The sequence below is a fragment of the Myotis daubentonii genome, chromosome 3 (genome assembly GCF_963259705.1).
Source record: "Myotis daubentonii chromosome 3, mMyoDau2.1, whole genome shotgun sequence".
Lineage (NCBI taxonomy): Eukaryota > Metazoa > Chordata > Mammalia > Chiroptera > Vespertilionidae > Myotis > Myotis daubentonii.
Window position 1 is genome coordinate 1,972,274 of NC_081842.1, and position 24,342 is coordinate 1,996,615.

At 53.0% G+C, this 24,342-nt stretch overlaps 1 protein-coding gene across 3 annotated transcripts in view; it reads left to right on the top strand.

Annotated features, from left to right (window-relative positions):
* ITSN1 (intersectin 1) overlaps positions 1-24,342 on the top strand; it is a 148,725-nt gene that overhangs the window by 46,791 nt on the left and 77,592 nt on the right. For all 3 annotated transcript variants that reach the window (XM_059686380.1, XM_059686378.1, XM_059686379.1), the window contains exons 4-12: positions 670-733; positions 6,449-6,609; positions 9,658-9,837; positions 11,188-11,284; positions 13,928-14,028; positions 18,911-18,974; positions 20,768-20,905; positions 22,180-22,292; positions 23,721-23,983. In XM_059686380.1, the coding sequence (XP_059542363.1) occupies positions 670-733; positions 6,449-6,609; positions 9,658-9,837; positions 11,188-11,284; positions 13,928-14,028; positions 18,911-18,974; positions 20,768-20,905; positions 22,180-22,292; positions 23,721-23,983 (1,181 nt within the window). The remainder of the gene's footprint in view (positions 1-669; positions 734-6,448; positions 6,610-9,657; positions 9,838-11,187; positions 11,285-13,927; positions 14,029-18,910; positions 18,975-20,767; positions 20,906-22,179; positions 22,293-23,720; positions 23,984-24,342) is intronic.

Sequence of the window (24,342 nt, forward strand, 5' to 3'; positions counted from 1 at the left end):
GCGTAGTTACCCATCTGCCTTCTCCTTGATCTGCCCCGTGACTGTGGCTTTTCCAAGAATGCATTCAAGCCTTGTTTCTCTTATTTCCTGTGTCCCTGAAGTTCCTTCTGAACTTGGCCTTTCCTATTATCTTTCCTGTTTGGTTACTCTTCAGGCATTGCTTTCAGGAAAATGAGATCTAGATTCCCTGGGGACTTGTTTTTGTCTCATAGCTCTTTTTAACTTATTAAATCTTAACCATGGTGCGATTGTTAAAAACCGTTGTTACTTATTGTCCGTAAGTGCAAGAATTGTTGCTATCGGGAATGACAGAGACCCTTTTAAAAAGCAGAGACAAGCGCCTCACTTTCTGGAGGGTCCCTGCAGATGTGCTTGTCACATGTGTAGCTGTTGCCATCCTGGTTAATAGCAGATGAATTCATGTCGACAGTGTCCGCCCGCCCATGGCCGGCCCTTTGAGATGCTGGTTTTAAGGCGCTGAGCTCTGAAGTCAGTGCTCATGGCGGGTGTTCCTGTCCTTGTGGACTTGCTGTTTGGCTTCTATCACATTTCAGTGCCATGATCACAGGTTACCAGCCTCTTCCTTAGTTTTGCAATATTATTGTAAGAAAATGTTTACTGTGGTTTAGCTGTTGTTTTGTTCTGAAACTTTTCCCACTTACTTTACAGGTGATCAAGCGAGAAACTTTTTTTTCCAATCCGGGTTACCTCAGCCTGTTCTGGCACAGATATGGTAAGTGGGAACCTCACATCCCGGAGATGAATATTCTAGGGATAGAATTTCTTACGCTGCGGGAGGAGACCGTCCATCTCCAGGCCGGACACTCGCTGCTTCTCACCAGAGAGACACTCGGGAAGGAGGTTTGTCACGTGGAACTAAAAAAAGGGTGACATTTGCCAGATAATGCTGTCAAAAAGTTGGAATTTGCAGTGGAGAAATCTGCATTTTGATATTTTCTCCCTAGTTTGTTTTAACTTCACCCGTTCTCATCTGAATGTCCCACAGTTCTTGCTTTATTATGGAATGGAATGGCTCTGTATCTTCCATTGACTAAAAGGCAACACACACACACACACACACACACACACACGGGTTAGTAGGAAATAGTGCTCCGAAATAGAAAGCTTTCCCGGGAGATGCAGATACATTTGTGTATGAATATATTCATGCTGAAACCAAATGGCACCCCGTTCCTGTGCTTTTTGGTGTCTGCTTTATTTTCCTTCTTGGGCTGTGAGCACATTGGCTGCCAGACCTCTCCCACTACTGAGCCTCCTGGCTCTGACCTCTGATCTACTGTGAGCTTGGGAAATCAAATAACCAGGAATTTCTTTTAAAATTTTTTGGAATTACTTTTAAAATTAAGTAGAAAGCAGAGAGAGAGAGAGTGCGAGCGATCACCGACCTGTCAGTGAGTGCCTGCGTTTGAATGGAGGAGACCTGTGCCTCCTGCTTTGCTCTGCACTGATGTATGATTGTGTTTCACACCATCAGTCAAGATCACGCGCTAGAACCTTCCTTTCCCAAGCATAACTCCCTCCATTGAATTCTGATTTTCTGCTTATTCCCAGTTTAAGAGGTTCACTCAGGAGGCAGACTTACGATGCACGCTCTGCTGTAAGAGAATCTCACCTGCATGTCCTCCTCAGCGTGGAAAGATATTATCAGGTGTCGACTCTGGTCAGGAGCATTGTAGGTGCTGGGGGTGTAGCTGTGAACAAAGTAGACAAGTCCATGCTTTCCCAGCGACCTCCACCCAGCGGGAGGAGACAGCTAATCGCAGTGTGAAAACTGTCACACGCAATAAGTATTTCCAGTCAATTTCATTGTTTTAGATTAAGATGTTTTCTAAACTGTTTTAGGATTAGTGTATTGAAGTCATTTTTCCAACTTACTTTATGGTGAAAATTTTTATCAACAATACAGATGATGAATTGCTAGTAAAAAATGTTTTTGTCTTTAATTTTTTTGTGACAGTTCGTTAAATGAACTTGTGATGGCATTTTTTTTAATCAATATATTTTTTTACTTTTATCAAGAATTGATGTTAGGCTCTAGCCGGTTTGGCTCAGTGGATAGAGTGTTGGCCCGCAGACTGAAAGGTCCCGGTTCCATTCCGGTCAAGGGCATGTACCTCGGCTGCAGGCTCGATCCCCCGCCCTGGTTGGGCTCGTGTGGGATGTGTCTCCCTCCATCAATGGTCCTCTCTCTCTCTCCCTCCCCCTCCCTCCCACTCTCTCTAACAACCAGGGGGAAATCCCCTTGGTGAGGATCACAGAGGAGAAGATCTGCTGTCGGGGGAGACACTCCGAGGCGCCTTTTCCCAGGGAAACCTCTGGAAGGGGCTGCGGCTCCCGCTGCTGGTGTCCTAGAAGGTGCCGGCTGCAGGGCGAGGTGGGCGATCGGTTCAAACCGGCCCTGTCCTTACTCTGCAGCCCTGCGTGGCACTTGGCTTCTTCACATTTAGGCTTTACATTTATAAAGAGGAGCAGCTGCCCTCCTGAAGTGGGCGGCCTTGTCCCTCTCACGCTGATCTGTGTTCTCATGTGGCTGTGCTGGGAGGGTGCCAGGGAAGGCCCAGGCCTCCAGGTAGATAGGAAAATGGGTTTGCAGCTGCAGTTTCGTCACTCCCGTGTTAGCCATCTGTGCAATAACAACAGTTTGGATTGAGAGTGAGGAGCTCGTTCCAGGCTATGTCTCTGGGCCGCACTTTCTTTGCTTTGGACCTCGGTTCACACATACAAGTGATGTGACTGCGGGGAGCGTGTTAGGAACTTTTATGAGTTTTGATCCATGTAGAACCTGTATTCCAGGGAAGTAGTTTGTGGCTTTTGAGCTGTAGCCTGCTCCTATTTTAGGCTACCTATCTAGCCAACCCGATTGCCAAGTGAGAGCATGAGGAGACTGGAGTTCTCGGAGCCTGGAGCCACGTCTGTGCGGGCCGTGCCGGCTGCGCCTTCCCAGAAACGCCTTCCTCCTGAGCGGGAAGGGCACTGCCAACAGCCTGGTCCCCTGGCAGCTCCAGTGCTCTGGTTGTTCCAGCCTCAGCCTGCAGCGGAGGAGGAGGGGGACGGGCACGGGCAGGAGTCTGAAGGCCCAGGAAGAGGGAGAATGCGGGCTTTGGAGTCAGAGGCTATAGGGGCCGCAGACATGGAGGCGAAAGGCTTCTGAGGAGGGAAATGGGGTGGGGGAGCACCACCTAGAAATGGGCCCTAAGCGGGAGGAGGAGCCAGAGACAAAGATAGAGATCAGAACAGCCTGGTGACGTGGGCCTGGGCACAGGGCAAATAGCCATGGAGCCTGTCCTGCCTCAGGCTTCCACTGAGGGGCCTTCAGCCCCAGCACGATCAGTGTGCCAAAGCCGTGCGCCACGCGTCATCCTGGCTCGCGTCCCCGTGCTCCCTCCCTGGCTCCTGCGTCTCCATCTCGGTCCATGGCCTGGAGCATCTGTCCCGCGTGGGCGCCATGCTGCGCTCCTCCCCTCCCTTACCCTGCTCACCCCGTCCATCAGCGCACACTTTTGTTCCATCTTCAGCCTTTATTCCAGCCTGGCCCCCTCTGCCTCCACTGCCACGCCACGATCGGTCACCTCACCTGACTGGCGTCTCTCACTCTTGCCCCTTTCGATCCCAGTCTCCAGACGACATCCGGTCTTTTAACGTGGTGAACCCGCTTAGAGCTCTCCAGCAGGGAAGAGCCGGCGGCACTGCCGAGGCCACAGGCCCAGTGTGGTACCTGGCTCGTGCGTTTTCCTCTCATTTTCCACCTCTGTCTCCTCATTCGGTGCAGTCCGGTTCCCTGACCTGCCCGTGCCCTACCTGGGCCAGGCTTCCTCCACCAGTAACGCAGCTCCGCTGGATTCCCACCTGCTGGTCCTGGCCCTCGGGTCAGGCTGGGTCTCCCCTCCCAGAGGCCTGCGTCCTGACCACGCGCCCAGGGCTCCCTCTGACCCTGTGCCGGCCACTGTCCTCTCCCACCCGGCTTCATTTCCTCGTGCGCTCACCATCCTGTGGAATGAGCCGACTCATGTCCTTGTTTCCTGTCTGTACTAAAAGGCAATCTGTGAGGGCGGGAACCTTGTCTGTCTTTTTCACAATTGGAACCCCAATCCCTAGCTAGTGCCTGGTCTTTTGAAGAGGTGACCCTCTAAAAAAATATCTGTTGGGCCCTAGCCAGGTTCGCTCAGTGGATAGAGCGTCGGCTGGAGGACTGAAGGGTCTCGGGTTCGATTCCAGTCAAGGGCCTGTACTTCCGTGTTGACTCGATCCCCAGCCCTGATTGGGGTATGTGCAGGAGCAGCCGATCGATTTTTCTCTCTCACATCGATATTTCTCTCTCTCCAAAAACTAATGAATATATTCAGCTTGGATGCCAGTGGGGTTGTTTGTAGCCTTGATAAATGATCTCAAAGTTCATAAGGAAAAAGATCTGTGAGTAGCCTCACAAAGTTTTAAAAGAGCAACAGGAAAGCCCGGCCAGAATGTGCCCCCGAGCAGCTGTGCTGAGATCAGGGCCATAGTGCTGCCATTGCTCAACCAGAATAGCTCATCCAGAGAAGGTCTCCCTGCCGACGAGCCCCGAGTTCCGCGGGAAGAGGCTGGGTTCTTAATCCCAATACATGAATGAGTGCTGCTGGCAAGGCGAGGCGTCCTTCCGGAGGGCGTGAGGCCGAGCCCTGGAATAACATACCGCACGCACACACGTGCAGTTACAGTCGGTTTAAAGGTCGACATGGAATAAAATAATCTTAGAAAATAAAGGACTAAAAACCTGCAGGCTGTGTGATCAAAGAAATATTTTATATGTAAAAATGTAAATTTTCTTACAGGAAAGATACTATACGCAAAATGAAAAAGTAGTAAGTTTTAACCATCTTTCCGCAGTTGATGGATAAGCAGTTCATAACATACAATGAGTTCTTCTCAGCGGGCAGAGAAAGACACGCAGCCTGTCAGAAGCTTGGCGAGGGGTGTGAATGAGCGATTCATGTATGAACTGAAGTGACCGAGAAACGGGCTCCTGGCAGTGGGCGGTGCGCTGAAGGGGCTCATTGACGGCAGGAGGCGGGCGGCGCTCTCCGAGGCCAAAAGGAGCTTCCTGTAGCTGCGGGTTCCGGTCCCTGCCTTGTGACCTTTTTTATTTTCCAAAAGAATAGTGTTGACTTTTACAAATTTTTTAAAAAAATATATTTTATTGATTTTTTTACAGAGAGGAAGGGAAAAGGATAGAGAGTTAGAAACATCGATCAGCTGCCTCCTGCATACCCCCCACTGGGGATGTTGCCCGAAACCAAGGTACATGCCCTTGACCGGAATCGAACCTGGGATCCTTCAGTCCGCAGGCCAACGCTCTATCCACTGAGCCACACTGGCTAGGGCCATCATGGCATTTTGATTGGAGCAGCCGGTCTTAGCATTTGCTGTTTCAAATAAAATTTTCTTAAGATTGGTTTAAAAAAATCTCCACTGTTCTAATGTCTAGAGCAGTGGTTCTCAACCTTCTGGCCCTTTAAATACAGTTCCTCATGTTGTGACCCAACCATAAAGTTATTTTCGTTGCTACTTCATAACTATCATGTTGCTACTGTTATGAATCGTCATGTAAATATCTGATATGCAGGATGGTCTTAGGCAACCCCTGTGAAAGGGTTGTTCGACCCCCAAAGGGGTCGCGACCCACAGGTTGAGAACCGCTGGTCTAGAGTAAAAGAAATGAAATCTGAACGAGCATTTTCATGCAGAGGACGTTACGTCAACACGCACGGCCGTTTGCATCGTGGTTTCCAGTGTCGAGTGCAAACCCTTTTCTTTTGCGAGACTGTCCTTTACATCAAAGCTCTTTGCAAGTTACACGTGACCATTTATGTTTCAGAACCATTTTAAATAGCAAGCACACTTGTCAGCTCACTTAGTTAATTTCCCAGCATTAGGAGTCTAGGCGGACAGCATGGCCTTTCCCCGGGGTGAGGTTTGTGAGACCCACAGAGGAGTTGGTGCAGTCTAGTCACTATCCCTAGAAATAAGCTTTCTGTTCCTAAGTACTCTTTCCTAGGGCTTGGTGACAACACAGAATAAATGTTCCCCTTAAAGGTGTCTTAATTCCTTGGTTTTAGTCTGTCTGGAGCTCTGCAACCATCACCACTGTCCAAGGTGAGACATTTTCATCCCCCCGAAAAGAAACTCTTGATTTCCAAAGTCCGTGTCCTGACACGCAGACGGAAGGTCGCCTCATGTGTCACATCAGCGAAGAACACAGAGAGGAGCGCTGTGCGAGGGAAATGCCCGTGCTCCCAGCTGACCCTATAGCTCGAGACACGTTTTGTTTTGTGTTGCTATGTCTCTTCTGCTCTCCGCAGGATTCGGGGGGCTGGTGAGGTTGTGTGTGGGGGGGGGTTGGGGGGAAGGTCACAGTCCTGGTCCTGGTCCTGAAGCCGCTGTCGGTCCGCAGGGCCCTCGCCGATATGAATAACGACGGGAGGATGGATCAGGTGGAGTTCTCCATCGCCATGAAGCTCATCAAGCTGAAGCTGCAGGGCTACCAGCTGCCCTCCGCCCTGCCCCCCGTCATGAAGCAGCAGCCGGGGGCCATCGCCAGCGCGCCGGCCTTCGGTGAGTGTGAGCAGGAATGGGTTCCGGCAGCTCCCCGTGCAGTTTACAGAGACGTTTCCCTCCCCCTCGCCGCCTCTGGCACCGGGCAGTGCAGCCCCAGAGGTAACCCGTGGGGAAGGGACGGTCGCAGGGAGGACGGAGGTGCTGGGGGAGGAGCGAGCCCCCACCCCGCCCCTGGACCAGCTCGCAGGTGACTGGGGCAGAGTCGGTGGCGGGGACCCCGCACCTGCCGCGTGCGGCTCCTGTCTTCTGCTCCCACTGCGGTGCTGGCCTCACGCTGTCGCAGACTTCCTCTGGGTTTCCCCTCCATAGCGCCTTCCTTTCCCTTGTGTATAAACAACCCCTGTAGGTCATGGTGCCTCAGATATATCTTCGAGTTCGCAGTATTGAGGCAATTGGCCACATGAGATTCTCGGAACAAAACGAAGCAGGAAAAGCATGAGCAGTGTGACCCAGCCATAGTCCGAGTTTTGTGAAATATTACCTTTAGGCTGATATTTTCTTCAGAACCAGCCGGTAATTAGTTGACTGAGATCACCAGCGCTGACGTCTGTCCGCAGCGCAGACTTTGGTCTGTGGGTTGATTGAAAGGTCACAGTGTCAGGTGGAGCCCTGGTTACGGGTCAGGCCCAGCGCCTCTGCCAGGTGATGAAGGGAGATGAGGGCGGGAGACAGGCCGGGGGCGGCTGGGGCTGTGGATGGCCTTGGGCAGGCGCCTGGAGCCTGGTCGGAGGCTTGGGAGGTGCGTGGAGCTGGAGGCGCGGGCGCTGTTGGGGTTGGGACGGGGAGGCCCCACAGTGTGTGGGTAGGAGGAAGCTCGGTGACTGAGGAGGGTTGTGGGGACAAGACTCACAGGACAACAGGCTCCCGGCGGTGCTCACACCTGCTGTGTGGTGGCTCCTTTGTGAGAAAGAACACGGACAGCGGACAGCATCGCCAGAGCCAGAGCCGCCCTGAGGCCGGCGCAGTGGCTGCATCTGCTCGGGAGCATCTAGAGAGCAGCGGCCACAGCCGGAGCAGCCACTCGGTGGGAGCGCGGGGCGCCCAGAGCAGCGCCCTGCCTGCCAGACGGTGCGGGGCGGGACGTGCGGGGCAGCAGGTCCCTGTGAGTTCCCCCAGCGGGCCCCATGCGGCTTCCTGCCGGCCACACTGAGGGCGCGGAGAGGAGTCAGACTGAGGGTGCGGAGGGAGGTGGAGGGAGGTCTGCGGAGGCAGAGCCCTGCGGGGTCATTGTCAGAAAAGAGGGCAGAGCCCCGCGCCCCGAGGGCCCTGCTCCGCAGCAGGAGCTGAGCCGCCTGAGGAAGCGCTGCGGGTCCGGGAGCCACGCAGTTCTGCTTCCCACGCGAGAAGGCGACAGCCCGGGGGCGAGGGGCAGTGAGAGCAACGGCCGTTCAGGATGAAGCTGACGCCGAAGCCACACGGGAGTCTGCGGAGAAGTGGGCGGTGAAGAGAGGACGGCTGCACACGTCGCAATGGAAAGGAGATGGGGAGTTGGAGAAAGGTGGCGGATGCCGCAGGCGGGGGTTGGGGGGCCAGTGGGGGCCCCTGAAGGACGCGGGAGCGGGGCCGGGAGGTGGGCAGTGAGGCTGGGAGCTGCGTGAGCCGCGTGCCGGAAAGACTCCCACGGAGCTGCGTCCTGGCGACACGGAACGTTCTCGAGCTGCGGGCGAGAAGGCGCCCGGCCTGTAGGAGCAGAGCTGGAGCTGGAGCGAGTTCACCGCCTGCGCTCTGCACCAGGAGGACATGGAGGGACCTACTTAGGGCCTGAGGGCAGAAGGGACCAGGAGTTCCTTGTCCAGAAAACCAGTGTCTCAACCCTCCGGACACTAACTTTGTGTCGAGAAATTCCCTTCGACCCTCACAGACCTCCAGCTTAGCGGCCAGTCCATGGTTAAAGGCTGTCACACACGACTGTCCCCAGGCCCCACACGTCTGTGTGACTTCCCGACATAGTTAGAGGTCCCCACACACCGTCTCCCCTTTTTCCTAATTTGCTGTAACAGCTCACAAAACTTGGAGAAACTTCGGGTTACGTTAACCCGTTTGTTATAAAACAAAGGCTATTCTGAGGGGACAGATGAGCAGCAGGGAGACTGCCCAGGGCGGGTCCTGAGTGCAGGGCCTGTGAAGTTGGGGTGCTCCCCCTTCCAGCTCAAGGGCGTGTTCTCCAGCCCGAAGCTCCCCAAGCCCTCTGTGTAGGTTCTCATGGAGGGTTCATTGCGCGGGCATGAGGGACTCAGTCACGGGCCATTGCCTGTCGCCCCTCCAGCCCCCCCCCCCCCCCGCCCAGGTCTGTGCAGGCAGGTGGGTGGGACTTCCTAGATCTCCAGTCATGTCTTCGTATTTCCTGTCCCGGCTCCCAGCCCTCAGCTATTTAGGGGCCCCCACCCCCGCAGCCACCTCATTCAGGTGCAGAAACATCCCTGCAGAGGCTCCAGGGTCAGGGAAGTTCTTGCGTCGGGACCAAGGACCAAGAGCAGATACTGCAGCAGAGGCGGTGGCTGTCCGTCAGGGAAGTACAGGGGCTCAGGCCCAGGCACTGGGCGAAGACGACGGGGTCTCTCCTCACGGTCACGGGACGAGAAGAGCCGAGCAGGAAGGAAGCGTTCACTGCACTTCTCTCATTTCTCCTTCTGGAAGGAGCGACGGCCCCTCAGACGTCTGGCTGCTCTGAGGCTCAGTGTGTAAAGGACAGGCAGGAGAAAGCTTGGATTTATTTCCCCTTTATTTGCTAGTTTTCAAAATAAATGACCTGTGGTGACCAGCCAGGGTGTTTGGCTGGTTGGTTTTGAAGGCCGTTGTGAGCTCCCGAGTCTGATTCTGTGCTGCTCCCAGAGCTTCCAGTGACTGTTCTGTGGTCCTTCCCTCTGGCCAGGGGACCCCTCCTCAGCAGGGTCTGGGTCCCTCACAGGTTGGTGCTCTCCCACGTGAGTGCCCGAGTGCGGGTTCTGGAGGGACTCGCTGGGAAGAGGGAAGCTCCTCCGCAGTCCTGGGTCCTGGTCACTGAATGCTGAAACGTGCCCGTGTGACTGCCGTCTTCCTCCGCAGGTGTGGGCGGCCTGGCCAGCATGCCCCCGCTGCCGGCGGTCGCGCCAGTGCCAATGGGGACCCTCCCGGTGGTCGGGATGTCCCCCCCCCTCGTCTCCTCCGTCCCCCCAGCAGCAGTGCCTCCCCTGGCCAACGGGGCGCCCCCGGTCATGCAGCCGCTGCCTGCGTTCGCCCATCCTGGTAGGTGCCACACGTTCTCGATAAACCTCTCTCTTCTTTCTGATTATATTCAAGTGGAGTTTTATTCCAGAGGAAAGTATTTTCATGTAATTTCTCATTGTTTTCAACATCTCAAACGGGAGGTGTGAGGCTGATTAAGGTATACATACTTGATAAACTGAAGAAAAGGATGAAAATTTCCTAGTTTCATTTCGAAACTTTATCCAAAGCCTTTTTCCCTGTCATTGAAAAAAGCTGGAGTATACTTGGAGACAGCCTAGTCTGACAAATGTTACTGAGGTCATACCGACACAGAGCGTGTGCTTCTTAAAGGGTTTTGGATGTTCCAGTAAATTCGGTGCTGATGACAGTTGGGCGTTCGCATTTGAACCTGATCCCTGCGCTCAGCCCCGGTTTATCACATCTCTCAGGGTGTGTCTTTAAGTTACAGCCAAAGGATGTAAGTGAACCTCTTTTAAAGCTTTTTAAAATTTTTATGTTTTTATTGATTTCAGAGAGAGGAAAGGAGAGGAAGCGAGAGAGAGAAACATCAATGATGAGAGAGAATCATTGATCAGGTGCCTCCTGCACACCCTGCACTGGGGATTGAGGCCACAACCCGGGCCTGTGCCCTGACCGGGAATTAAACTGTGCCCTCCTGGTTCCTAGGTCCACGCTTAACCACTGAGCCACACTGGCTGGGCTGAACCTCTTTTTAAAAAGATTTTCTTGTCACATGTAGTTCACCTGTCACATGTGACCGAGGCTGCAGACGTGCTGGCCGCGAGACAGCGCCTGCAGTGGTTCCAGGGATGCGGTGCCTCCAGCACCTCCCGTTTTCTTCTGTGGCTGCGGGCAAGGCCTGCAGGACGTTAGGCAAGGACGAGGGACTGTGCCCAGAGCTTTCCCTGACAGGCCCAGCAGCCGCAATGCAAATCAGCCGCTCCCACTGCACCCCCCCCCCCCAGCGCCCTGCAGTACCTGGCCCTGGGACTTCTATCTCCTCCACTTGGGGCTCCCTTCAGCTCCTCAGTGCAGGGAGGAATGTGCCGTCCATATATTTAAGTTCTTCCTTCTCCGACTGTTGACAGATCTTATGAAATATGATACCAAGTGTTTGATGAAAGTAAAGTTTTGTGGGTGTTCACATTACTACTTAGGTGCCTGCCAGTGGGAACAAGTAAATCTAGAAACGTTTGGCAAGAGGGGGGAAAGCAAGGCGGGAATAACTTTTTGAGTCCATGATGGGGAAGGAAGGAGAAATGATTTCTGCCTCAGACTTGATGGCTCTGCTTTTTCATTTTTGTAAGCAGGGGAAAGTTTCTTATCTGTGTGGAATTAAAATTATTCAACATTTATTTATTTTTACAGCAGCCACATTGCCAAAGAGTTCTTCTTTTAGTAGGTCTGGTCCAGGGTCCCAGCTAAACACTAAGTTACAGAAGGCGCCATCACTCGACGTGGCTAGGTAAGTGTGCCTGTTTTTAAACGGGCAGTTTGGTTCAAGTATTACCTGATAACTCACAAATGTGAAAACGAGCAAGCTGTTTGTTCTTTATCACCTTTCTTTTGTAGCATGGCAAATATGTTCTCACTTCTTGTTTTACATGTGTTTGTTTACAGCATCAGGATGTGGCGTTTCCTTTAAAGGATGTTTTTTAAGAGGATGGGTAGTAGTACATGTTTAAATCGAATCAAATGCAACTCGAGGTGTCAGGGGAGAAAGCAAGTTAACTATTTTGTGTTAGTCATGAAAAGTTTACACATGGTTTATATGAAGATGAGAGCAATAATTGGCCTTATTTTAAATTCCAGCTCAGATAACCTTATGTCGTCCTTGAGAATCGACAGAACCCTATTTAAGGTCGATTTTTATGAAATGGATTATTCAGATTAATGGACAGGTGTTGTCCACCAAGTATGTGCCTCAATTTTGGCAAAGCTTGCATGATTTCATTGCTTGTATTTTGGCCAGTCTTGGTTTCATGTCATCTTTCATACTTTAATTTTCTTTTACTGTTACTTCTCCCTGCGTGTGGCTGCAGTAAGCTGGAAAATTAAGCTCGGCTGGTAAGCCATCTCAGAACCTCTGGAAGGACAAGGGAATGTAGTGAAGACGATCCATCTTTTCTGTCTCAGTCCTCTTTAGAAATCTCCCCTAAGTGAATCAAGGCGTTTCCACTTTAAAAAGTGTGTTGGATATAATTCAAATGCATCACCTTTTAAAAAACGATTTAAAGAAAATCTGTAAACTGAAAAGCACTGTGCCCAATGCTTTATGTCCATTCCCTCATTTAATGCTCACTCTCTCCCCATAAAGTGACTCTTCCTGTCCCCGTGTTAAGATGAGGAAGACACTTAGCTCAGAGACACTAAGAGACTTGCTCAAACTAGCATCGCCCTTCAGTGCCCGCGCTCGGGGTTGGACCGAGCTCTTGCTGATTTTAAGGCATGTTCTTACCTGTGGAAGTTTGCTCCCCAAACTTCAGTTACTAAAGGAAAACACACACACTCCGGTTACGGTGGTGACAGGTGTCTGTGTTCCACTTCATTGAGCTTCTGCACTAAGACTCGGGACCTTGGCTGAGCATCTGCGTAGCAGACACCTCTTAGCCCCGCCCCGCCCGCCTCCGCCTGGGCAGGAATATTGCCTCAGAATTGTGCCCGAGGAGATGGACCCAGAGAGGCCGCTGCTCACCAGGGCCACAGCTGACCAGGGCACAGCTGAGCTGGACACTCGGGTGCTCGCACCCTGAACTCCACATCTCCCTCCAGCTCCACGCCGGAGGCTCGGCTGCCTCTGCTCTCCGCTGGATGGTCAGTCTGTCCTGACGTTGATTTATGACATTAGAATGAATAAATACCAGTATTCAGCAAACATTGGTGCTATGAAGATACTGTTTTTTTAGGTAGTCATCTTTTCAGTAATTTAAACTTCTAGCAAATTCTTGTAATGTGGCCTCTAGCTTTTTGGCCACCTGTTGATGAATGTTTAATCTGTTTACGTTCTCAGGAAGTTGGCAGGAAACTCTGCCTTGATAAGTATAATCTGGGGCCACTTCTGTGCACAGCACCCGAGCCCGGGGTGCAGGGGCAGATAACCAGCCTCTGCCAGATAGCCAGGAGCGGGAGTCAGCCGCTAGGCGTTAGTTGAAAATGAGGGAGCTGTTGCAGAAGTACGCCCAGCAGGCGAGGCGCTGGTAAGTGCTTTCGTTCAGGGTCATTCATAAAAAGGGAGAAGGTGAGCTTGTGCAGGTGCTCCCAGTGCCCGGGCCAGTTCCTGTGCGTGAAGCGCTGTACTAGGTGTGAGTGCCCAGGTCCCGTCTCTGCAGGATGCTCGCAGGTTCGGCTGATGGTTACAGTTCGCTTTTGCATGTGAGGAATAGGTATTTTTGTGGCAATGAAAGGAAATGGCAAAGGGCCCTAGGCGTTGCCAGCCCTGGAACGCAACGCGCTGTTGCTGTCATTGTGTGTAAGTTATTGGCTCTTCACAGCCCCGGGGCCAGTGTGACGCTGTGGGCCCTGCTCTCCGCGGCCAAGGCCGGGCTGTACTCCGGGCGGGCGGAGCCAGCTCCCGCCGCCGCCACCACGGGTGCCAGGGCCCTGCGCCTGTGCTCCTTTCTGGGAAGGCCTCCATTTGTGGGGATTGAAACTTCCCGGAATAGAATGACTCCCTGCATTAAGAAATACATCCTGTGTGTTGGTGCGTAGGTTAGACTTTTGGAGGATTAGTACCTGTACAGGGAGGGGCTTGTCGGCGATCAGCACTGCTGTTTAAACCAGGAGAGAACGCTCCAGAAGCGTGAAAGCCTGGACATTGTCGGGTCATTTCAGTTTCGAGGGTCCATACCTTTGTAGGCCCTTGAGATGATTAAATCGCGTATAAAAGCCATGTAGCGCTTACCCTTGATTCTGGAAAAATCATACGCTTATTTGTATCTCTTATGGAAGAGACGCTCACGGCCTTAAAAGGTGGACAGACTCGTCACAGAACATTCCGACATTGTGGTTCAGCAGTGAGCAGAGGGCAAGCCGGTTTTCTGGAGACGGCTCTGTGACCGACACTCCTGCGCGGTGCTGCTGCTCACGCCTCCCTCTCTCCCTCCCGCAGCGCCCCGCCGCTGGCCGAGTGGGCGGTGCCCCAGTCGTCCAGGCTCAAGTACCGCCAGCTGTTCAACAGCCACGACAAGACCATGAGCGGGCACCTCACAGGTACTGCCGGGGAGTGGGCGGTGAGCGCGGCCTTGCTCGGGAGGCACGCTGTCTCTAGCCGTTGGGCCAAAGAGAGTCTCCAAGCCTTTCCCCACTTGCTCTTTGGGAACCGGGCTTTCACTGGGGTTCTTACCCTGGTCCCCCCTACCCCCCCCCCCCCATGCAGCCGTGGTTCCTGTGCCCTCAGTGCCTCAGGCGGCTGCCCATTGCTCTTGGTCAATGGAAGGAGACCGGACCCTCCTCCCGGCTGCCTCGCTGGTGTGCACAGCGGCCCTGGCAGAGAAACCCTGCTGGGAACACCCGCGCCAGGTCCCGAGTGGGCTCTGTAGGTGAACTGGGCGCTGCCCACGCACAGGCTTAAGGCCGTGAGAGGGGGAGGTGACTGCCGGGGGGAGGGGGGGCACCCAGCTCTGCCACCAGCGAGGTGGAGGCCACTCTACCTATTGGGTCTGATTTCACGGGTAAGAGGCCAGAGTGCAGTTACCTGGTCTCCGGAGGAGGGTTTGGGAGAGCGTCTAGACCAGTGGTTCTCAACCTTCCGGCCCTTTAAATACAGGTCCTCATGTGGTGACCCAACCATAAAACTATTTTCGTTGCTACTTCATAACAGTCATGTTGCTACTGTGATGAATCGTCATGTAAATATCTGATCTGCAGGATGGGCTTAGGCGACCCCTGTGAAAGGGTCGTTCGACCGCCAAAGGGGTCGCGACCCACAGGTTGAGAACCGCTGGTCTAGCGACCTTCCTGAGGGTTGCTCGGGCGTCGTGGAGAAGAGCGGCTTTTAGTAAAGGAAAGCGAGGCCTCTGACAGGACCTTCAGGGCACAGGGGACGGAGGCCCTGCCCGCTGACAAAGGCGAAGGGAGGCGGAGGCCCGCTGTCCCGGACGGGACGCACTGGGGTGCAGCCCAGCACTTCATTTCAGGTGCGCGCTGTCTGTTTTTTCTGTCTCAATTGCAGTTTTTACTTCTAACAGAAAAATTCACTCTTGTTTAAAATGTCAGGATTGGTGAGACCTTTGGAGGGTTCTGATCCAACCGTGACCCCCAGCCCACAGATCTCAGCACCCCTCAAACAAGCATGTATTTGTAACAGCCTCGCGCACCCTCTGTGCCTCCTCTGCACACGGCCGTTACACACGTCCTCTGTGCCTCCCTCTGCACACGGCCGTTACACGCGTCCTCTGTGCCTTCCTCTGCACACGGCCGTTACACGCGTCCTCTGTGCCTCCTCTGCACACGGCCGTTACACGTGTCCTCTGTGCCTCCCTCTGCACACGGCTGTTACACGCATCCTCTGTGCCTCCTCTGCACACGGCCGTTACACACGTCCTCTGTGCCTCCTCTGCACACGGCCGTTACACGCGTCCTCCTTGCCTCCTCTGCACACGGCTGTTACACGCGTCCTCTGTGCCTCCTCTGCACACGGCCGTTACACGCGTCCTCTGTGCCTCCTCTGCACACGGCTGTTACACGCGTCCTCTGTGCCTCCCTCTGCACACGGCCGTTACACGCGTCCTCCTTGCCTCCTCTGCACACGGCCGTTACACGCGTCCTCTGTGCCTCCCTCTGCACACGGCCGTTACACGCGTCCTCTGTGCCTCCCTCTGCACACGGCCGTTACACGCGTCCTCTGTGCCTCCTCTGCACACGGCCGTTACACGCGTCCTCTGTGCCTCCCTCTGCACACGGCCGTTACACGCGTCCTCTGTGCCTCCTCTGCACACGGCCGTTACACGCGTGCTCTGTGCCTCCTCTGCACACGGCTGTTACACGCGTCCTCTGTGCCTCCTCTGCACACAGCCGTTACACGCGTCCTCTGTGCCTCCCTCTGCACACGGCCGTTACACCCGTCCTCTGTGTCTCCTCTGCACACGGCTGTTACACGCGTCCTCTGTGCCTCCCTCTGCACACGGCCGTTACACGCGTCCTCCTTGCCTCCTCTGCACACGGCCGTTACACGCGTCCTCTGTGCCTCCCTCTGCACACGGCCGTTACACGCGTCCTCTGTGCCTCCCTCTGCACACGGCCGTTACACGCGTCCTCTGTGCCTCCTCTGCACACGGCCGTTACACGCGTCCTCTGTGCCTCCCTCTGCACACGGCCGTTACACGCGTCCTCTGTGCCTCCTCTGCACACGGCCGTTACACGCGTGCTCTGTGCCTCCTCTGCACACGGCTGTTACACGCGTCCTCTGTGCCTCCTCTGCACACAGCCGTTACACGCGTCCTCTGTGCCTCCCTCTGCACACGGCCGTTACACCCGTCCTCTGTGTCTCCTCTGCACACGGCCGTTACACGCGTCCTCTGTGCCTCCTCTGCACACGGCCGTTACACGTGTCCTCTGTGCCTCCTCTGCACACAGCCGTTACACACGTCCTCTGTGCCTCCCTCTGCACGCGGCCGTTACACACGTCCTCTGTGCCTCCCTCTGCACGCGGCCGTTACACGCGTCCTCTGTGCCTCTGCACACGGCCGTTACATGCAGCGTGAGGAGCCCGCCGCGCCCGGCATGGGGAGAGCTGGGCAGGGGTGCTGTCAGCTGCTTGGCGTGGTGTGCTCGGTCCCGGTGCTCCATTCCGCCCCAGGACTGCGCTGCCGGGAGTCTGAGACCTTTCCTCACAGCACTGTTGGTGTCTGCCATGAGTTGATTAAAACATATTCAGATGCTACTTTGAGTAGAAATTCGACTTTCATGTCGCCAATTCTAAATACAGCGTTAGGGATGAAATAAAAGGAACAGTGAACTTTTTCATTCCAATACATCACAGAGCCTTTCACATTAATTCATTGGATTGTGTTTTATTCGTAGGTGTTTCCATTGTGCACACAGCAGGAATGTATACGTATGTTCACCCAAATTAGAATGTTCATTATTCACAATAGCTCCAAATTGTGACATACTACAGAGCGGTTAGGATTATGTTCTACAGCAGCGTACAATGATAACACGATGAGCAAAATCAGCCAGACAGCGTTGGCGCACTTTGCCGTTAGGAATCGGCTGCACTTGGTGGGAGGGGTGATTGAAGGGCGCTCCAGGGACTTTTGGGTGCTGCTCCCTGGTGCTGTTTGCTAGGCCATTGCCAGTCTGGAACTCATTGAGCTGCCTCCATGTGCACATGTGCAAAGCCATTCATGTGTGCTCTTAGGTGCAAGGCAGACTATTGACAGTGAGGTGACTGCCCTTTATTTATGCTTTCTGTGTGCTCGGTGTGCTGGCCCTGGGCCAAGCTCCTGCTATGGCTCCTTGTGCTATGGGTCATCGACTTGGAAATGTGGAACAGGTTAGGGTTAGGGTTAGCATTAGGGTTAGGGTTAGGGTTAGGGTTAGCATTAGGGTTAGGGTTAGGGTTAGGGTTAGCATTAGGGTTAGGGTTAGGGTTAGGGTTAGCATTAGGGTTAGGGTTAGGGTTAGCATTAGGGTTAGGGTTAGGTTTCGGGTTAGGGTTAGGGTTAGGGTTAGCATTAGGGTTAGGGTTAGGTTTCGGGTTAGGGTTAGGGTTAGGGTTAGCATTAGGGTTAGGGTTAGGTTTCGGGTTAGGGTTAGGGTTAGCGTTAGGGTTAGGGTTAGCGTTAGCGTTAGGGTTAGGGTTAGGGTTAGGGTTGCGTTAGGGTTAGCATTAGGGTTAGGGTTAGGGTTAGGGTTGCGTTAGGGTTAGCATTAGGGTTAGGGTTAGGTTTCGGGTTAGGGTTAGGGTTAGCGTTAGGGTTAGGGTTAGCGTTAGGGTCATGGTTAGCGTTAGGGTTAGGGTTGGCATTAGGGTTAGGGTTAGGGTTACCATTAGGGCCAGGGTTTGCGTTAGGGTTAGGGTTAGGGTTACGGTTAGTTAGCATTAGGGTTAGGGTTACGGTTAGGGTTAGGGTTAGGGTTAGGGTTAGGGTTAGGGTTAGGGTTAGGGTTATTGTTAGGGTTATTTAGCGTTAGGGTTAGGGTTAGGGTTAGGGTTAGGGTTAGGGAGGATGCTGCCTGCCCAGCCCCTTAGCACATCCTGGACTGAGCAGACCAGAGTCCCCAGTCACAGTGCTTTTGCTGGCGTTCTTGGGGCTTCCTTTGTGGGAACCTGCGGTGCTCGGCCACCCTTCACCCTCGGCAATCCCTGTGGAAAGGCCCACTCGTGTTTCCTCTGGCGGTGTTCTCTGAAAAGTGAAAGAGCTGAAGGAATGTTCGCCGTGGTTGCCGCCGCTCTCCACTCCCGGTGGCCATCCTGGGACCTGGCCCCTCTGGGCAGTGCTGTGCGGGAGGGAGATGCCCGTCTCTCCTGGTGCTAGTGAGGGGGACACTCTGTTCCCCTGCAGCCTGGGACACCAAGGGCTCGTTTAGTTCCAGGAGGGAGGACATTTACAAGAATTCCAGAATGGGAGCTGATTTTGAGAGGAGATTTGAAATTCCAGGAATTCTTTTTGACTGTGTGCTGTTAGCCAAGATATTGTGCAACCATGAGCACGTCGCTGTTTCTGGTTACAGCTGTACTGAAATGGCTCTCAGTGAGGTCCCTTCCCCTATCCCTCTCTGCCCTTCCCTGGCTGGTCCGATGGTCGTCGTGGGGGGACAGCAGGTGTGGAGACGCCGCTGGCTTTAGACGGAACGCCTTCAGCCTTGGCAATGGAGCCTCACTCTGAGGGAGATGATACTCCGGACCGAGGGGCGGCTTCTAGTTCGAAGCTGATTTTTCCACTCACCCTTCCTTCATCACCCGTGTCACAGACGTGGGTTATGTGCTGCGTGTTTCCCCGTTTCCATTGGGGTTTAGTTTCCTTTTGAAAAGCCCCTGGAGTGAGAGTCGATGCTTGAAGCGGTGGCTGCGTGGGGTTGCGTGGCCGGGGCTTGGACAGGGGCGATTTGCTGGTTCACGTGACACTTTCTTCTGGCTTTTGCTTAGGTCCCCAGGCAAGAACGATTCTCATGCAGTCAAGTCTGCCGCAGGCGCAGCTGGCCTCTATCTGGTAAGGGAGGAACAGACGGCCCTGGTTTGTATAGGGTGTCCCAAAATTCACGCAAGAAGTAATTTTGATAGAAAACACAGGTTTATAATTAAAAACTGTAAATTTTTTATTGATGCATAAAGTATACAGTCTAGGGTTATGTATGGAATAGCACATCGGGTAAATGGCCTCCACGACTTTGCTGGCACATGCAAAGCCATGGTCTTCATTGGTCTTCATTGTCCCTGCTCCTGGGCCATCATTGGTACTTGGTGATGCTTATCAAATTGAAGGGATTGAAATCAAAGGGCAGCAGATATTAGAATCTGATTCAATAAACCAAGTAAAATGAGGCTTTTATTGTTTGTTGTTGTTGTTAATGCTCATGCAAAATTCAAATCTTGCGTGAATTTTGGGACACCCTATATAAAGAGGTCCTTGATTTCTTACATTGGGATGGCTTCACCAGTCTTCCGATTAATACCATTATTTATAGGGGGCATGGAATATGCTTACTTTTTCAATGACTTGTAATGATTACCTGTCTTACATGTTCCCATTTTGATTTTGGAAAATGCAAAAGCAGAGAGAGTAATATAATGAGCTCTCAAGAACTCATAACCCCACTTAAATAGTTTCCACTTGTGGCCAGCCTGGTCCTCCCTCCCCTTTCCGATTATTTACGCCAACTCTGTTATGATACCATTTTCATCTGCTAATATTTCAGCTTGTGTCTCCAAAAGAGACGGGGTTTTTTGTTTTTTTTTTAATGTGACTATAATGCCAGTTATCCCACCTAATTTTAATAGTAATTCTTAACACATTGCGGACGGATCACAAGAATTCTCGCTTCATATTACAGTGTTTTACAAAGTATCATATTTTAAAAAGATATTAGCTTGTAAGAACTTGTAATAAATAACTTCAAAATGCAATGGGTATTTAATTTTAACACGTGCCTTTAACATTTATGTAAAACTTTTTTGTACTCGTTCAATAGAAACTGACCTGGCCACTGGGTAAAGCTAGCAGTAAAACTACTGGTCCGCCATGTGTTAAGTTAATCAGATGGTGTTCTCTCTGAGGAAAGGTCAGATTTAAGAGGAGTTTCTTGGTTTAAGGCCTCAGCCAGGCCAGCTCCCAGGGTGGCCTCTTCCCTGTCGACAAGCTGCACAGTCTTGGACTTGCTAGGAAAATCTGTTTATGCGAATCAGCTACGAGGGCAGGTTGGTGATGAAGAGCTGTGGGGATCAAGTCCTCAGATTGAAGAGCAGAAAACACCTCAGCTGTGGCTGGAGGCCATAGAGATCCCGCGAGGCCTAGATCAGGGTGGCCCCTGAGCCCGGGGGCTTGCACCTGCTTGTGTAAAAGGAGTTTTATGGTAACGACCCCGCCCATTTGTTTATATGTCATTTGTGGCTGCTTTCCTGCTACAAAGACAGAATTCAGTGACAGAGACTGTGTCCTGCAGAGCTGACATAGTTCCTGCCTGGCCTGCTAGTTTGCTGAGCATAGTGTTAAGTACACGTGGAATGTAAGTATGACACGTTTGAAATGGGCTTGCAGGATAGAGAAGAGTATAATTATATCGTAGGTAACATTGTTGGATGCTAACCACCCTGTCAACGCTATGGATTGTCTCATTTCATTGTTGCCACAGCAGTATGAAATAGGTGCTGTTTTTATACACTGAGGCACAGAGACTTCATTGGCCTGGAGTCAAAATAAGAAAATAGAACATTTAGGTGACGCATGAGCAGTAACCAGCGTGCGTCTCCGTGAAACCAGATCACAGCGAGCTTCTTGTTGAATAGGAACCTCTCTGACATTGACCAAGACGGGAAGCTCACGGCGGAGGAGTTCATCCTGGCCATGCACCTCATCGACGTGGCCATGGCCGGCCAGCCGCTGCCGCCCGTGCTGCCCGCGGAGTACATCCCGCCTTCCTTTCGGTAAGGAGCACCTCGGGGAGCCCGTGTGCCCCGCATGCAGCTGTCAGACGTGGCTCTGTCCTAGTCATTGTTATTCCTGGCAAGTAAATCAGTCATCCTCGAGCTCAGGAGAGCCCTGTCCAGCTCTGTGCTCGCCTGGGCTCACGTACAGGCTTCGGGGACACTGAAGGCGAAATCTCTTTTGCTGGTGGAGGGTCTTTCCTTCTTCAGTTTGTAAAACACGCAGTCTCTGTGGAACGCGGTAAAGCGAGGTCTGCCCGTGTTAGTAAAACGCCGAAAGGCAGGATCCTACCGACCTGTGTCCTTGAAGCTCGCGGAAGTCTCAGCAGCGTGAAGCCGTGCCTGTCCGTGGCCAGCAAAGCCAGGAGCCTGCCTTGACTCCTGCCGGCGGGGAGGGAAGGGGGCGCTGGCGCTGGAGATGTGATAGTCAGGAAGGGAACTGGAGCGTTTCCGGCTGCAGCCCAGCCCAGGGGCGTGCGGAGAGGGGACCGAGTCCAGTGGGAGAACCTCAGCCACCAGCGTCCTCCACCTGCACGGCACCCACTCCCTCCCAGGCCAGCCCCGGGGAAGACAAATGGAGACCCTGCAGCACAGGGAGAGAAAGATAGGAGTTTCTGTTCTAATTCCTCAAACATGAGGAAAGGCTGCAGGAAAGGTGTCCATAAGAGCAAGAGAGATGGAGCCATCACTGTCAGCCGGTGCCGGGACGGGCAGGTTGAGCAGACCGCCGGGCGCCAGTGTCTGAGGCCCCGGGAGGTGGTGGGGGGCGCTCAGAGGCGGCTCTGGAACTGAGAGCAGGTTAACGAGTCCAGTGGAACCCATCAGTCACCCATGTGCTTAAGGGCTTCAGAGTGCAGGTGTTCCATGTTTACAAAGCAGTAAGACGGACAGACATTATATAAAGGGAATGAGATGCTCCCAGTGAGTGGGTCCAGGCGGCGTAAACTCCCATAAAGGTGAGGGTGGTGGCGGTGGCGCGAACCCCTCCTGTGTCCTGGCCTGTTCTGGCCGCCTGGATTGCTCACGGATTCATTTCTTTGGGGTGGCCCTAATTCTGGTGGTGGTTCTGAACATCTGAACACGCTTGGCACTGAGCCTGATGACTTCAAATACTTATTTCTATAAACTTTGTAAATAGTGAGGATCAAGTCTTTTTTCTCTCACAATACTATGATATAGAGCTGAATCTTTTAAAAAGCTTTTCCACAGTTTGCTCAATCCCACCTGGACAGCTTGACGTCACTTTTCTTTTTTCTTCTTTTCCACGATCGCAGGCGAGTTCGCTCTGGCAGCGGCGTGTCTGCCCTGAGCTCGGCCTCGGCGGACCAGAGGCTGCCAGAAGAGCCCGTGTTAGAAGAGGAGCAGCAGCTAGAAAAGAAGTTGCCTGGTAACTTGCATTCGAGTTCTATCACCTCAGAGGTTTCCATCTCCGAGGCAGAGATAGAGGCAGAAATCAGCCTGATGACATTCAGCTGTGCCCCTTTAGCCGCCCTTAGAAAGGACGCACGTTAATTTGGATTTGCATATATGCCTAGAGATGAGAACGTTGTGTACTCTGCAGACGCACCTTGTTCCAGCTTTTACACGGACATTGGATTATTCACGAGACAAAAACTTATAAATGTTATTTATATAGCACTCAAGTTAATAAGTCTTTAAGGAGATTGCTTACTACCACCAGGAATAGGAATTAAAATCGCTACTGTTACTTTCTCATGTTGTTTGGGAGAATTGGAAACGCCATAATAACAAGAAGCTATTTTAAATGTAACATGTAAATAATCCTCATTTACAAGGATAACCCCATCACAATATTAAAATACTAAAGGCCCGGTGCACGAAATTTGTGCACTTGAATGTGGTGGTGGGGGGGTTGGGTCCCTCAGCCTGGCCTGTGCCCTTTTGCAGTCCAGGACCCTTCGGGGGATGTCCGACTGCTGCAGAGGCGAGAGAGGCTCCCACCACCGCCACTGCGCTTGCCAGCCGTGGGCCTGGCTTTGGGCTGAGTGGTGCTCCCCCTGTGGGAGCACACTGACCACCAGGGGGCAGTTCCTACATTGAGCGTCTGCCCCCTGGTGGTCAGTGAACGTCATAGTGACTGGTCGTTCACTGTTCGGTCGATTTACATACTAGACTTTTATTATATAGGATTCTAAGGCAGCTGTGAATTATTAATGGTGATGATAGTGATACTAAGAAGTAAGTGAAATGTATTAGGGAGCTTGTGTGCTTAATACTTCGTCAGTGTTGTCTTGTTGCATTTAAAGTGCTTGGTGGTTAACCGACATGTTCAGGACACTAGTTTTCTGTTTCCTCTTTGAATTAGTTTGTTCACTGATAAGCCACTCAGTGGAAATGTTCTTCGTGCGAGTGTGTTGAGCACAGTGAAGAGTCTAAATGTTAAGAGTGCGTGGTCCGTGCCTCTAGAAGGTGATGTGTAACTGAGGGTTAAACGTCCATGTAAAGAGTCATCAGGGCAGTGCATGGGGTCAGCTGCGGAGTCCAGGTCATGGAGAAGGAGGCGGATAGAGTCACCGCAGGAGAGGGGGTTGCTGTAGACGGCGCAGACTTGCCATCGGAAGAGCCTTTGGAAATGGCGTTCTGAACGCCATGATGTGGCACTCATCGTGAGGGGCGAGTGTGCGGGCAAGGAGCGAGGGAAGGCATTGTGGCTGCTTGCAAACAGGGCGCAGGCAGGAGGGAGCGTGGGGCCTGGTGTGCATTCCTGCCACAGGTTCAGGGGTGCCTCGGTGCTTCCTTCCACCAGGGCATGGTGAGTATGACTTTTCATAGCTGTTTGTTTCTCGTTCCAAAGTGACATTTGAAGATAAGAAGCGTGAGAACTTCGAGCGCGGCAACCTGGAGCTGGAGAAGCGCAGGCAGGCGCTGCTGGAGCAGCAGCGGAAGGAGCAGGAGCGCCTGGCGCAGCTGGAGCGCGCGGAGCAGGAGCGCAAGGAGCGCGAGCGCGCGGAGCAGGAGCGCCGGCGGCAGCTGGAGCTGGAGCAGCAGCGGGAGAAGCAGCGGGAGCTGGAGCGGCAGCGCGAGGAGGAGCGGCGGAAGGAGATCGAGCGGCGCGAGGTGAGCCCTGCACCGCCCGGGGACGCGTCACGGGCTTGCTTTCTACAGCCCTGCGGATCCAGTACATTCAGAAACTGAAACCGTCATCAGACCTAATTCCAGAACATCCCACCCCCCTAGGAAACTCCTTGCCCATTAAGCAGTTCCGCGCCCCTCCCCCTCCATCCCTTAAACCCCACTGATGTGCCTTCTGTCCATGTCGGTCTCTGGCCATTTCATGGACGGGGCGTGCAGTGTGTGGCCTTCAGTGTCTGCTCTCACTACATGCTGTTTTCAGGTTCATCCAGACTCTAGCATGAGTCAGTGCTGTATCGTTTCTGTGGCTGAGTAATAATATCCTTTACACGAATATACCACTT